This window comes from Pelodiscus sinensis, chromosome 1 (assembly GCF_049634645.1).
Source record: "Pelodiscus sinensis isolate JC-2024 chromosome 1, ASM4963464v1, whole genome shotgun sequence".
In the NCBI taxonomy this organism is placed as follows: domain Eukaryota; kingdom Metazoa; phylum Chordata; order Testudines; family Trionychidae; genus Pelodiscus; species Pelodiscus sinensis.
The window spans coordinates 294,780,631-294,793,949 of NC_134711.1; the positions used below are offsets into that span (position 1 = coordinate 294,780,631).

Genomic DNA, 13,319 nt, shown 5'->3' on the forward strand with positions numbered 1-13,319 from the left:
CAGAGCTCCAGGAAGGTGTCCCTCCTCATCCTGAAGTTCTGGGTTCACTGTCGGTCTTCCCAGCGCTCCAGGACGATATGGTCCCACCAGTCGCTGCTGATGTGCAGACGCCAGATGCGGCGGGGCACGCCGGTGCCGGGGCACCGCCGCGGCTCCTCCACGGCCCCCAGAGCGGCCACGTGGAGAGGCAGGGGGCTGACGTGCACCAGGTGGTGCCAGGCAGCCTCGAGCCATTGCTGGCAGGCTTGCAGCAGCAAGTCCAGAAAGTGCACCAGAAGGTGCAGGGTGAGCTCTGGCTCCATGTTGCCACCTGCGGCGGCGTCCCCGAAGGGAAGCACCGACACAGACGGGCACAGAGACCAACGCTTTGCTGTCCCTCGGCGAGGTTGGCAAGCAAGCAAGAAAAGCTGAGAACCGGCTGTCCAGGGGGGGGTCCCTTTAAGCACGAGCCTCAGATAGCTTCAGACAGCAGCCACACAACGCAACTACTGACCTGATGCCCTGCTGCAACCGGTTTCAGCTGCCCTTAAATGCCCCCCTGCGTCCAATTAGTGTGGACGAGCTAGTTTGAATTAGCAAAACGCTAATTTGAACTAGTTTTTAGTTCTAGATGCGTTAGTTCGAATTAGCTTAGTTCGAATTAATTAATTCGAACTAAGTTAGTTCGAATTAGCGCTGTAGTGTAGACGTACCCTAAGATATTTTTGCAGTAATACCCACTATCTCTGAATGTTCCACAATATAAGCAATTTTCTTATTTTAAACAACTTACTGTGATACTTTACAATACCTTTGGCTCCAGTGAACACAGACTATTTTATTGCATGTCATACACCTGATCATTTAGGTTGGCGCCAGTAACAAATTATCCCCAGTGAAAAGACTAACTTCAAACACTGCACATTCAATTAACATGCATGAAGCCAAACCAAAAAAAGCAGAATGACTATAGTAGATTCATTTTCCATATAGACATTGGCAAGTGTTCTAAACATCTTTAAAAGGATATTCTTTATAGTTATAGTCACTCTATAAAAAGATTTCCATATGCGTTGCTAATTTTTAATATTGAGGGTAAGTAATCATTGGAACAACTTATCAAAAGTTGTGGTGGTGTCTCCATGATTGGCAATTTTAAAATCATGATTGGATGTTTTTCTAAAAGATACGTTCTAGTTTCAAATAGGAATTAATTTAATTAAGTTCTATTGTCTATGTTAGATAGGAAGTCAGACTAGATGATCACAGTAGTGCCTTCTCTCCTTATAACATATGAATCTATGCACATCATTTGTCCTAACTATGTGTGACAAAGACTACATAATATTAAAATGTCTTTCCTGAGGGGCAAAGAGGTACAAGATACAGACAGTATTTTTGAAGAATATGTAAAACCATTTGTGATTCCAAAATTCCTGTGGCCTTCTTTAGGAAGCCTAACAAATTTCCAAGCCTAGCATTAAGAAGTACTTTTAACACCAAATTGTTATTAAAGTATTAGGAACATAACAGGTCTGGATCACCACTGTTTATTCCACCTTTATGCTGGTGTAACTCTAATGATTTAAGCTGTGAACTTTCTTTGGGGCCATTCAGAGGATTGCCATGGTTCTCAGCCCTAGAACAATTGCAGAAGTCTCTATGAACTCTGCACAGCAAAGAATAGCTGTAGCAGAGGATGCTGTAGCTCAGGGTTTCCAACCTTTTTAAGCATGAGATCACTTTTTGAATGTAAGTGCAATCCAGGATCCACCTCAAACCCAAACACCATTGTTTCGCCTCCGTCCCGCCCCTTTGCCAAGGCCTCCCCCTGGCTCACTCCATCCTCCCTCCCCAAGCCTCACTCACTTTTATCAGTCTGGGGACAAAGGGCTGGGATGTGTGGGAGGGGCATGCGGTCTCTGATTTTGGGCTAAAGGATTTGGAGTGTGTGAGGGGTTCTGAGCTGAGCCTGGGGCAGAGAGTTGAGGTCCAGGATGGGTGCAGACTCTGGGAGGGAGTTTGGATGCAGGGGGACTCAGGGTTAGGGAAGGGGCTTGGTGCAGGAAAGGTTCAGGACTGGGGCTAGGGTTTGGAATGCAGGCTCCAGCTGGGCACTGTTTACCACAGATATTGCAGGAGATTAAGGCAGGCTCACCCCTACTCTGGCCCTGCACCACTCTCAAAAGCAGCCAGTAAACTCTCTCCATCCCTGCCCTCCCTGCTCTGTGGAGATAGGGTACAGGGTGGAGGGAGAGGCACCCTGACATCAGCACCCCTCCTCTTCTTCCTGTGCCCTGCACAGCAAGTGGGAAGCTCCCGGGAGGGAGGGGGCAGCTCCGAGGCATAGGGCAGGAGCAGCATGCAGAGCTATGAGGGGCAGATGAAATGCCAGTGCTTGACAGCCTCCCAGCCAAAGGAGGATCACCTGTCAAAGGCTCCAAGATCTACCAGTAGATCCCGATCTCCTGGTTGGTGACCACTGCTCCAGCTACATGCCTTCATCACCTCTTCCCTCCCATTTCTCTACACTAATCCACTCCTTGTACTGAGGCTGGGATGAAGGCTATGGTAGGGCTCCCCTAACAGTTCTGTGATGGTGTAAGGGGAAAAGAAATAATTTCCTCTGGTGACAAAAAGAGGCCTTAGTGCAATAAAGAATAACCCTGCTCTGTTCCCCCATGTATAAAATGGGGATAATAATACTTACCTATCTCATAAACATGTCATAGTAATTATTTACTATTTGTAAATTTCAATTTATGTAATAATAACAATCACATTATTTTATTTGTTGTATATTATAAAGGAATGATCACTCCATCATTGAGGCTGGAGCTACCCCTCAACCTACACCTTTATTTTTTATTTGTTTATAAAACAAAATCTTAGGGAATGGGTTTTGGTTCTGTGTAGCACGTGGACCAAGTTGGGAAGGACAGCTACTCCCACTCAGCAATTATAAAGCAAAATGTTATTTATTTTCAACTTTTATATATTCTTGTTGAATCTACTATTAATTTGTAAAACCTACTAAATGTAATCTTCAAACCCTTCTTACTTCAGCAGGCTTTGGGAAACACTAGGGCTGGCATGATTTTGTGGAAATACTTTTAACGGAAAAGTTTTTCCGTTAAACGTATTTCTGCAAAAGCGTGTCTAGATTGGCATGGATGCTTTTGCTCAAAAGCATCCGTAGCCAGTCTAGATGCGATTTTGTGCAAGAAAGCCCCAATTGCCATTTTAGCCATCAAGGCTTTTTTGCGCAAAACAGTTCTTCCCTGTCTACACTGGCCCTCTTGTGCAAGTATTCTTGTGCAAGACGGCTTTTTCCCAAGCGGGAGCATGAAAGTATTTGCGCAAGAAGCACTGATTTTGTACATTACAAAGTCAGTGCTCTTGCGCAAATTCAAGTGGCCAGTGTAGACAGCTGGCAAGTGTTTGTGCAAAAGCAGCCACTTTTGCACAAAATCTTGCCAGTCTAGATGCACCCTAGCACTTTGGCTGGAAGAACTCAGCACCTCATAATATATGATCCTCAACTATTGCTTTTGGAAAAAATACATTATCACAAGATATTGGCTGCTTAACAGAACTTTCACTGTTAGATAATGGAAAATACGCATATAGACAATGAATGAGATGGAAATATTAACACAGCCAGTGAATAACTCTGTTAACAGGTATTGTAACATATGGTCTCCTTGGCAAGATGCTTACAGAATTGCTACCATTAATCAATGTTGCAATCTTACTAAGATACCTCAAAACATTTTTAACCATTCTCAGGCTTTAAGGGATCCATTTCCTATCCCCAGATCTCTATTGCTTGATTGATATATAGATAGAAAGGAGCTGTTTTCCTTCTTTTTTACTTCATTATTTTATTATCTAATCCTGATAGACACTTATTGCTAAATAGACAATTTTATGTTTGTAATTTGATCATTATTCTCCTACCTTACTTGTTCCATAATTCATAGATATTTTAAATGTACACAGGAACATACATACACTATGCTAGTGGTCGCCAACCTTTTTACACCCAAGACACTTTTTAAATGACAGAACAAGCCAAGATCTACCGTCCCATCCTTCCCCCAACACCCCACTCCTTCCTTGAAGCCCCGCCCTGCCATCTCTATTCTCCTCCTCTCCATCACTTGCTATCCCCAACCCCTTATACTGCTGCTTTTTTTTCAATTCTTCTGTAGGAAGAGTTTTTCCAACATTTGGCCTGTCTAGACTGGACCAAATATCAGAAAAAACCCATCTTTTGGAAGCTCCCTTATTCCTTGTGGAAAGAGGAATATAGGGGTTACCGAAAGAGCGTGTTTGCTCTTCCACTAAAAAAAGCAGAAGAACAAACGCATCCCTAGATGCAGAAAAGTTTTTCTGGGATATCTCTGGAATCCTGAAAAATTCCTGCAGTCTAGCTGGACCCTCACTGGGTCGAGACAGGATGAATAGGCTCTGGGGTGGGAATGAGGGATTTGGGTGTGGGAAGGGGTGAGAGGTGCAAGCTCTGGGAGGAAATCTGGATGCAGGAAGAGGAGGAGAAGGGGACGCTGGCTCTGGGAGGGAGCTCCAGGCCAGGCAGTATTGGGTCAGATGGAGGGTTGGGGTATTAAGCAAGCCACAGGCTTGTGGATGTGAGGGTACAGGAATTTGGGTTGAGGTATGTGCGGGGCTCAGGGCAAGGGGTTCCAGTGTATGATAGGCTCAGATCTAGGGTCTGAGGGAAAGGGGGGTGCAGGAGTGTTATGATGCTGTGGGCAGATGGGGGCTTCATCCCAATTGGGGGTTTGTTGGCCAGGCTTCATTTTTAAATAAAATATTATATCAAACACAAAAAGTTTCTGCGTTGTCTTTATTTATGAGAAGGGCAGGGAACCTGTTTTGAGTCAGGGGTCACTGACCACAGAAAAGTCAGTTAGGGCCACACAAGTGAGATACAAAAAAATAACACCTCTAAAAACACTGAAGCCTCACTAACGTGGCCCCAACAGTGCTGGTGGGAGCCGGGGACATGGTACTGGGGAAGGGTGCTAGTGGGTGCTGGGGCAAGGGACAGGGTGCCAGTGGGGACAGGGTTCTGCGGCTGGAGGCAGGGGAGAGGGGACAGGGTGCCAGGAGGGCAGGGGACAGGGTTCTGCAGCAGGGGACAGGGTTCTGCAGCAGGGACAGGGTGCCAGTGATGGAAAAGGGACAGGGTTCTACAGCAGGGGACAGGGTGCCCTGCACCTACCTCCTCCCAGGACTCCCCCCTCCCCTGCAGAGGAAGGAAGCCCTGTCACACGCCTCCTGCTGGGCCGACGTGCTCTCCCACAGAGCAGGGAAGCCCTTGTCATGCGCCCCATATGGGCCCGACTCCCCCCTCCCGTGAAGCAAGGAAGTCCCAGCGCGTGCCTCTGGGGACTCCCCCAGTTAGGGTATGTCTACACTACCACCCTAGTTCGAACTAGGGTGGTTAATGTAGTCATACGAACTTGCAAATGAAGCCCAGGATTTGAATTTCCTGGGATTCATTTGCATGTTGCCGGGCGCCGCCATTTTTAAATGTCCGCTAGTGCAGACTCCGTGCCCGTGGCTACACGCGGCACAAACTAGATAGTTCGGACTAGGCTTCCTATTCCGAACTATCTGTACACCTCGTTCCACCTGGGGCAAGGAAGACCTGGGGCAAGGAAGCAGCCAGCACATTTCCGGAACCCCTGAAAGTGACACACAGCTCAGGACTTCCGTCCACCCAGCGGGAAGCCACCACTACCTCCATTGTCACTAGAGGTAGGTAGTGGGACATCTTGGTGGTGGAGGGAAATAGGAGGCCCGCAACGCCTTGCGATCGACTGGTCGAGGCCTCGCAATCGACCGGTCGATCGTGATTGACGGGTTGGTGACCACGGCACTATGCTATATCTTGTTTGTTGTCTTTGTTGTACTCTTATATATAACATAAATGTTCAAGTAAAGCAAACAGACAAATTACTTTCCATCTCTGTCATCAGTTGATTTGTAATGGAATCTGAGACCAGCCCACTGCTTCTGGCTCTTGCAATGAGGGAGTCAAGCAGCACAAAGATCCTCATTGTTTGGAGCACCTGCGGCCAATTAATATCTGCCACCCTTACCAATGTACACCAAGCATACTGCATCAAGTAATGACTCAAGCTGTGTCTAGACTGTGGGCTTCTTTCGGAAGAAGCTTTTCCGGAAGACATCTTCCGAAAAAACTTCTTCCGAAAGAGAGCATCCACACTGCCAAAGCGCATCTGCCCACACTGAATGGATGCTATCTCACAGGTAAGCTGTGGACAGAGTGGCCACGAGGGCACCTGTGCTTTTTCCTCTTTCCTCTTCTTTTGAAAGAACTCCCTCTTCCCCATCCCCAGATGCCTTTTTCTGAAAGAGCCCTTTTGGAAAAAGGCTTCTTCCTCGTACAAAGAGGTTTACCAATGTTAGAAAAACCCCTCTGTTATTTCGATTATTTTCCCGAAAGATCGCAATTGAAGTGTGGATGTAAATGAAGGGTTTTTTTGGAAAAACAGCAGTTTTTCTGAAAAAACTCTGCAGTGTAGACATACTCTCAAGCTGTGTCTACACTGCACCCCTTTTCCGGAAAAGGGATGCAAAGGAGACAAGTCGGAATTGCAAATGAAGCGGGGATTTAAATTTTCCCCGCTTCATTTGTATAAACATGGCTGCCGCTTTTTTCTGGCTCAGGGCTTTGCCGGAAAAAAGCGCTGGTCTAGATGGGGATCTTTCAGAAAATAAAGCCTTTTCTGAAAGGTCCCTTATTCCTCTTAAAATCAGGAATAAGGGACCTTTCGGAAAAGGCTTTATTTTCCGAAAGATCCCCATCTAGACTGGCGCTTTTTTCCGGCAAAGCCCTGAGCCGGAAAAAAGCAGCAGCCATGTTAATACAAATAAAGCGGGGAAAATTTAAATCCCCGCTTCATTTGCAATTCCGACTTGTCTCATCTGCATCCCTTTTCCAGAAAAGGGGTGCAGTGTAGACACAGCCTCAGAATGAGCATTAGCCTGAATGCTGCATCATGATGGGAGCTGTTCTTGAACATCAGCCTCCACTGGCTGCACCTGTTGGCTTAGAGATGGCTATTTGTAGAGCCTGCAAAACCATGGATATCATCTTCATACCAGCAAGATAACTCTAATGAGAATATGAGATATCTGCAGATGTGGATAGCTACAGACCATTTTTGCAGATCATGTATAGATGCAGATCAAATTTCATACCTAAAGCCCTGTGAACCTACAGGCATCTGTGATCATTTTTGAGGATTTTGTATCAGATGCAAATACAGATTTTGTACCCATGCAGCATTCTAGCTATTTTCAGGGTTTGTACTGGAGAATTTAAATGTAAACAGGTATAAAATCATGAGTGGTGTGGAGAAAGTGAATAAGGAAATGTTATTTACTTGTTCCCATAATATAAGAACTAGGGGCCACCAAATGAAACTAATGGGCAGCAGGTTTAAAACAAATAAAAGGAAGTTCTTCACACAGCACATAGTCAATCTGTGGAACTTCTTGCCTGAGGAGGTTGTGAAGGCTAGGACTATAACAGGGTTTAAAAGAGAACTAGATACATTCATGGAGGTTAAGTCCATAAATGGCTATTAGCCAGTATGGGTAAGGAATGGTGTTCCCAGCCTCTGTTTGTCAGAGGGTGGAGATGGATGGTAGGAGAGAGATTGCTTCATCATTACCTGTTTGATCACTCTCTCTGGGACACCTGGCATTGGCAACTGTCGGCAGACAGGGTACTGGGCTGGATGGACCTTTGGTCTGACCCAGTATGGCCATTCCTATGTTCTTATGATTGAATTCTTGTGCCCCCTTTGCCTCTAACTTCTGCACAGTGCTCCCTTCATCCCAACCCCTACACTTTCCTCCCAGCTGTGCCACCAATCCCCAACCCATGTCCTGCCACACTGCCCCCCTACCCAGTACCCTTCACCCCCTTTTCCCAGCAATGCCCGGTTGCCCCTCACCCTCTGGCTATGGTACCCTGGGCATGGGCCCAATTTGCCCAATTATAAGGTCGGCCCTTCAACAGGGCAGCGACCCGCCATGCGGCTCTGTCCCCATTCCCGGCCTCTGGAGCTGCCGTTGCTGCCTACCACACGGTAGCTCTGGCCCCAGCCCCAGTACAACCAAACCCTAGTGTTCCCTGTAAGCCGTGCACTTGTGCAGCCGCACAGGAGAGATATTATTAGCTCACAGACATTTACCTCCCCCCCTTCCCCCCCTCCATCCCCCTTCTGTTCTGCAATGTGATTTGTCCTTTTCATATGTGTTCATTTTTTTAAATTGTATCCTTTGGTATATATGGTTGTGCCAATTTTCTTCCACTGTTTGATCTGAGGAAGTGGGTCTGGCCCACGAAAGCTCATCATCTAATAAACCATCTTGTTAGTCTTTAAAGTGCTACATTGTCCTGGATTTCGTTTTAGGTACTGAAATGGTCACCCTTACTATGCTAATCACAGCCTTTAACAGAGTTGCCCCCACAGCGCCGGTGAGGTAGGGAAGTGCTATGTCCATGTTCCCTATTGAAAGGGTTCCACTGATGGGGAACTGAGGCCCAGAAAGGGACCATCCAAGGCACTTCGGCTCCTAAGAGCTGGGTTTAGGAGACGTGCCCAAGGCGGCAGGAAGTATCTGTGGCAGAGCGGGAACTCAGAGGTGGCTGCCTGCAGGCTAGTGTGGGACCCACTGGCGCGCGGGGGAGCTGCAGGGGTAGGCGCCTGCGCGCCACGCTCGATACGCCTGGAGGGAAATAAGGGCTGGCCCCAGCGCTGCCTCGGCCCCGGCCGCTGGAGGCGCTCTCCGAGGGGGCGGGGGAGCCGGCGGAGGTCACCACCAGCGCTTGGTCACCGTGGCAACAGGGCAGGGTTTCTCCTCACCCCTCCCCGGTTTCTAGGGTAACTCTTCCCGCCCCTTCCGGGCCGCATTCGGAAGTGGTGGAGCGGAAGCAGCGGCGCGCGCGGGGGCCGCGGGCTGGGGGGGGGCGGATGAAAGGGCCGCGGGGGCAGCTGTGCGGGGGCCAGGACCCGACATGAGGCCGGCAGGTACGGGGAGGGGGGCGCTTGTGTCCGGCGCCGGGTGAGGTGGCCTGTAACCCTCCGCGTCCCCTCTCGGGTCGGCGCCCTCCCTCCGGGGCCGGGCCGGGCCTCTGGGCCTCCCAGTGGCTGCTGGGTCCTGGGCCCTCCCCGGGGCGCCTGGGCGGCTCTCATCGCTCTCCCGGCTCTGCGCCTGCCTCCGATACCTGCCAACGGCCCCGCTGCCAGTGGTGGCCTCGGCCCCGCGGGGCCTGGCAAGGCCTGGGTTAAAGCTGCCTGCAGCCCACCCGCTCCCCGCGATCCCGTCCCAGGGCCTTCACCCGCCGGCAGTGCCGCCGATCTGGCTCCGAGTGCGGCCAAGCGCTGCCACCACCCCGGTCCTGTTCGCCTGTGTGCGGCTGTGAGTTGCAGAGTCTCGGCCCCAGAGATTGTCTCTTCTCATAGCTTGGAAAGTGACATCCTGGCCAGTGGCTAAAGGCCGGAGTTGTTGCTTCGCTGTTGGAGCATCACTTGCTTGTCGGATAGTGTGTCCCTAGAACTAGAACCAAAAAAATAAAAAAAAATAAACAGATTTCTAAAGGAAGAGGTTGGCTAGTATATAGCTAGTAACAGAGAGAGATACTTGGCAAATTAAATATAACCCGTCATTTAAAATGTGTATTAAAAAACTGTGTGGGATCTAAAATGGGTAGAAAATGTTTCCATGTTTCAAAATAAAAACCCTTGGAAATAGTTAAATTGCTTTCCTGCAGTGTTTTGAAATGCAACATTAAGAAACAAAACTGATATCCAGGGACTTTCAAGTCTCCTCTTTGAGAGAGTCTGAAAGGAAATGGAACACAATTAGTAAAAAGTAAACAGGATTTTAAAAATGTATAGGTAAGTAATTGTATTAATAGACTTTACAATTTCTTTATCTTATTTAATTCAAAAGTAAAATATTGCTAGACTTGATTAGTGTCTAAGGAGGTCTTGTGCTGAGTAAAATTGTTAGCACCTCAGTGGTTGGTAGTTTTTACCATCTCAAAATGGTGTGAGGAAGTATTGTTGGTAGAGTTGCTGTTTTTCAAATAATACATAAAATCAGAGCTGGCTCTTTGATACATAAAATAAATGTCCTGATCATTCTATTAGAGTAAAATGGGATATTTACTCTGTCAGAGACATAAGTGCTATGGTATTCTGCCAAGACACCGCAGGTATGGGTAATTGCATTTGGCCGTGTAGTTTATTTTGATTGATTTTTGTCTTACTCTTGAGTAGTTGTGTTGATATGGAGTGGCTATGCTTCATTTGCAGGATAACAGGTGTCAATGGTGACTACTTTATTAGTGAATTAGAGTCTATCTATGTAAATAAAGTCAATATAATCTGCCATTAAAATATTCAGTTTAAATAACAGTATTGCTTGTTTAACTTAGCTGGTAATTGTATTTCTCCTTTCCTCTCAAACTTTACAGTACCTCACGTGACCCTAAAAATATGATTGTTTGCCTACTGCACCAAAACTCTTAAATATTTCATCTGCCATTTGGAAACCCTGGCTTCAACTACAATGGTAAGATACAATTGAAGTAATATTTTTCATAACTGTTTTACCTTCAGGATGGTGGGTATTTGGCAGGTGAAGATAGAAAAGGAAAACTCCTTTGTGTCTCTGACATGCTCAGATATGTGACTTAACACTGTAACTCTCTCCAGCTGATGGTTGGGCTTCCTATGGAGCTTATGAATGCTGCACCTAAATCAGTCAGTCACTTAGGGCGCATCTAGACTACATTCCTCTTTCAAAAGAGGAATGCAAATGAGGGAAATTGAAAATGCAAATGAAGCGCTGATTTACAAATATCCCATTTAATTTGCATAATCTCGGATCGCTTTTTCAGAGGAGACTTTTTTCAGGGGGGAAAAAAGAAAGAAACAGTCTAGATGGGGTTAAAAAAAAAAAACCTTTTTTCGAAAGAACCCTTATTCCTGAAAAAATGAGGTTTACAGGGTTCTTTTGAAAAAGGGTTTGTTTGTTTTTTGAAAGAACCCCGTTGAGACTGCATTTCTTTCAAAAAAAAAAAAAATCTCTTCCAAGAAAGCAATTGAAAGAGATTATGCAAATGAAGCTCGAGATTTGGAAATTAGCCCTTCATTTGCATTTTTATTTCCCTCATTTGCATTCCTCTTTCGAAAGGAATGTAGTCTAGACGTACTCTTAGAATAGAAGATAGGAATTGTCTCATTAATCCATTCTTGTATCCCACAAACTAGATGATTCAGAGGAATATGTAAGCCCTACTCACACATCTATAGCAGACAATTAAGCAGTAACATGCCATAGGTATTTTCGTAATGTCAAGCAATCAGTGGATAGAGTGTACCTAAAATCTTGTGGATTGATATCTCATATGCATGTATCCTAAAATAGGGATGTGAACAGCTAGTTGACTATCTGATATGCAAATGCTTATCAGATAGTCGACACATTAGTTGCTTCCCCCTTCCCCTCCCTGGCTGCCTCTATTAAAAAGAGGCAACAGGACGGGGGAGAGCAGCGGGTGCTTCAAAGCAGTGGAGTCGCATGGATCCTGGGGCCAGACCCTGAGCTCCATGTTCTACTGCCACTTTGAAATGCCACGTGCAGTCTGGGCCAGGCCACACGTGGCATTTCAAGGTGGCAGTGCTGTGTGGAGCCTGGGTTCAGCTGGGGACTCCCCCCTCTTCCCCTTCTCCCCCACCCCCGACCCTGGGCTCCATGTGCCACTTTGAATGCCATGGGGCCAGCAAGGGACCGTACTGACTCCCACTCTTGTACTGTTGCCTCTCGATCAGCTGGCTTCTGGGGTGCTATCTGCTGCCCTGTGCTGCAGGTGCATGTAACCATGTAACCACTGAAACTTTCAGTGGTTACAAAGTTACCCTATTACTCGCTTTTTAACATCCTAGCCAGAAAGTGGAGGAAAAAGAAACCAACCTTCTTTGGACATGAAAGAAAAGTAGCAGATTCAGATGGAAGAACTGTCTGAGTTATATAACAGAACTTTAAGTCACTTAAAAATAAATTCCTCGGACATTATGGACGCAGAGGGCTTTCTGGATATTCTCCACTAAATAGTGCAGGAGTAGCAGTATTTACTTTCTATTGTTCTTTATATCCTTATTTTAGAAAGTTCATTTACATACAGCAACAAATTACCATCCTCATATGCTCTGCAATTCTTGAGGGGGAGGTGCTGTAGAAATGTCTGAAATATGTGAACAAATAATAGACAAATGTATAAATCTGCCAGATAAATCACAGTTGGAAATGGCTTTGAATTTTGGGACCTAGGTAGAACTCTCAAGAAGTCTTGGAACTGGCCCATATTGCAATAAAGAACATAGTGAAGATATAGCCTATCTTTATGTGGGAAGGTTGAATTAAGATACACAACTCTAGTTATGTTAAATATTTTGACTCCAGCTACACATCTTAAATCTAGTTTCTGCGCGGGCTCCACATTAGGAGGTCGATGGGAGCAAATGCTCCTGTCAGCTTCTCTTCCTCCTCATGAGGAACAGAAGTACCAGTGCCAATGGGTGTGCCCTCTGAGTTCATTTTAGCAGGTCTTTACTAGATCCACTAAATCAAACTCTGGAAAATTGATTGCAGCAGTGTCGATCTTCTGCGTAATGAAGACATAGCTATAGTTACTGATGGTAATCAAGCTTTCATCACTGATTTATTCCAGGAGAAACCAGGCAGGATTCTTTGTAAAGACTATTTCTAGTAGGTGGACTATGTCCCAAATCTGTTTTTAGAAATACAAAGTAACTCCCTTCAAGTTCAAAATGCATGTACAGACCTACACTGTATCCAGAAAGATAACAGAGCAAATAATTAAGCAAACAATTTTCAAAAAAAACTAAAACAGGAGTGTGTAATTAGTGGCCTGCAGGCTGGATGCAATTCACCAGGGTTAGCCCCTGGAGGGCTGCCAGATACTTTATATACCTGAACATCCGCTTACAGTTCCTGTTAGCCATAGTTCACTGTTCCTGGCCTATGGGAGCTGTGAGAAGTGGCGCAGGCCAGATCACTGCTTCCCGTAGCTCCCGTTGGCTGGGAATGGGAAACAGCAGCCAATAGGAGCTGCAAGCGGCTGAACATGCAGACCATCGGGTAAATAAAGCATCTGGCTGCTCTTCATTGGCTAACCTTGGTGAACCATGTCTGGCCCATGGGCCACTTATTGCCCACCCCTGATGTTTTGGAACAGAATA

The 13,319-nt window shown here is 46.3% G+C and overlaps 1 protein-coding gene across 23 annotated transcripts in view; it reads left to right on the forward strand.

Moving 5' to 3' along the window:
- The first annotated feature begins 8,941 nt into the window (after positions 1-8,941).
- The window catches only part of SUPT20H (SPT20 homolog, SAGA complex component), a 60,277-nt gene continuing 55,899 nt past the window's right edge, over positions 8,942-13,319 (forward strand). For 20 of the 23 annotated variants that reach the window (XR_012900702.1, XM_075919134.1, XM_075919142.1 and 17 more), the window contains exons 1-2: positions 8,942-9,077; positions 10,529-10,626. Coding sequence is in view for 22 of the 23 variants with exons in the window: in XM_075919134.1 (XP_075775249.1) it covers positions 10,624-10,626 (3 nt within the window). In the remaining variant the exon portion in view is untranslated. Of the gene's footprint in view, positions 9,078-9,820; positions 9,948-10,528; positions 10,627-13,319 lie in introns of all 23 variants that reach the window. The other 3 variants (XM_075919135.1, XM_075919139.1, XM_075919141.1) reach the window with 1 other exon arrangement.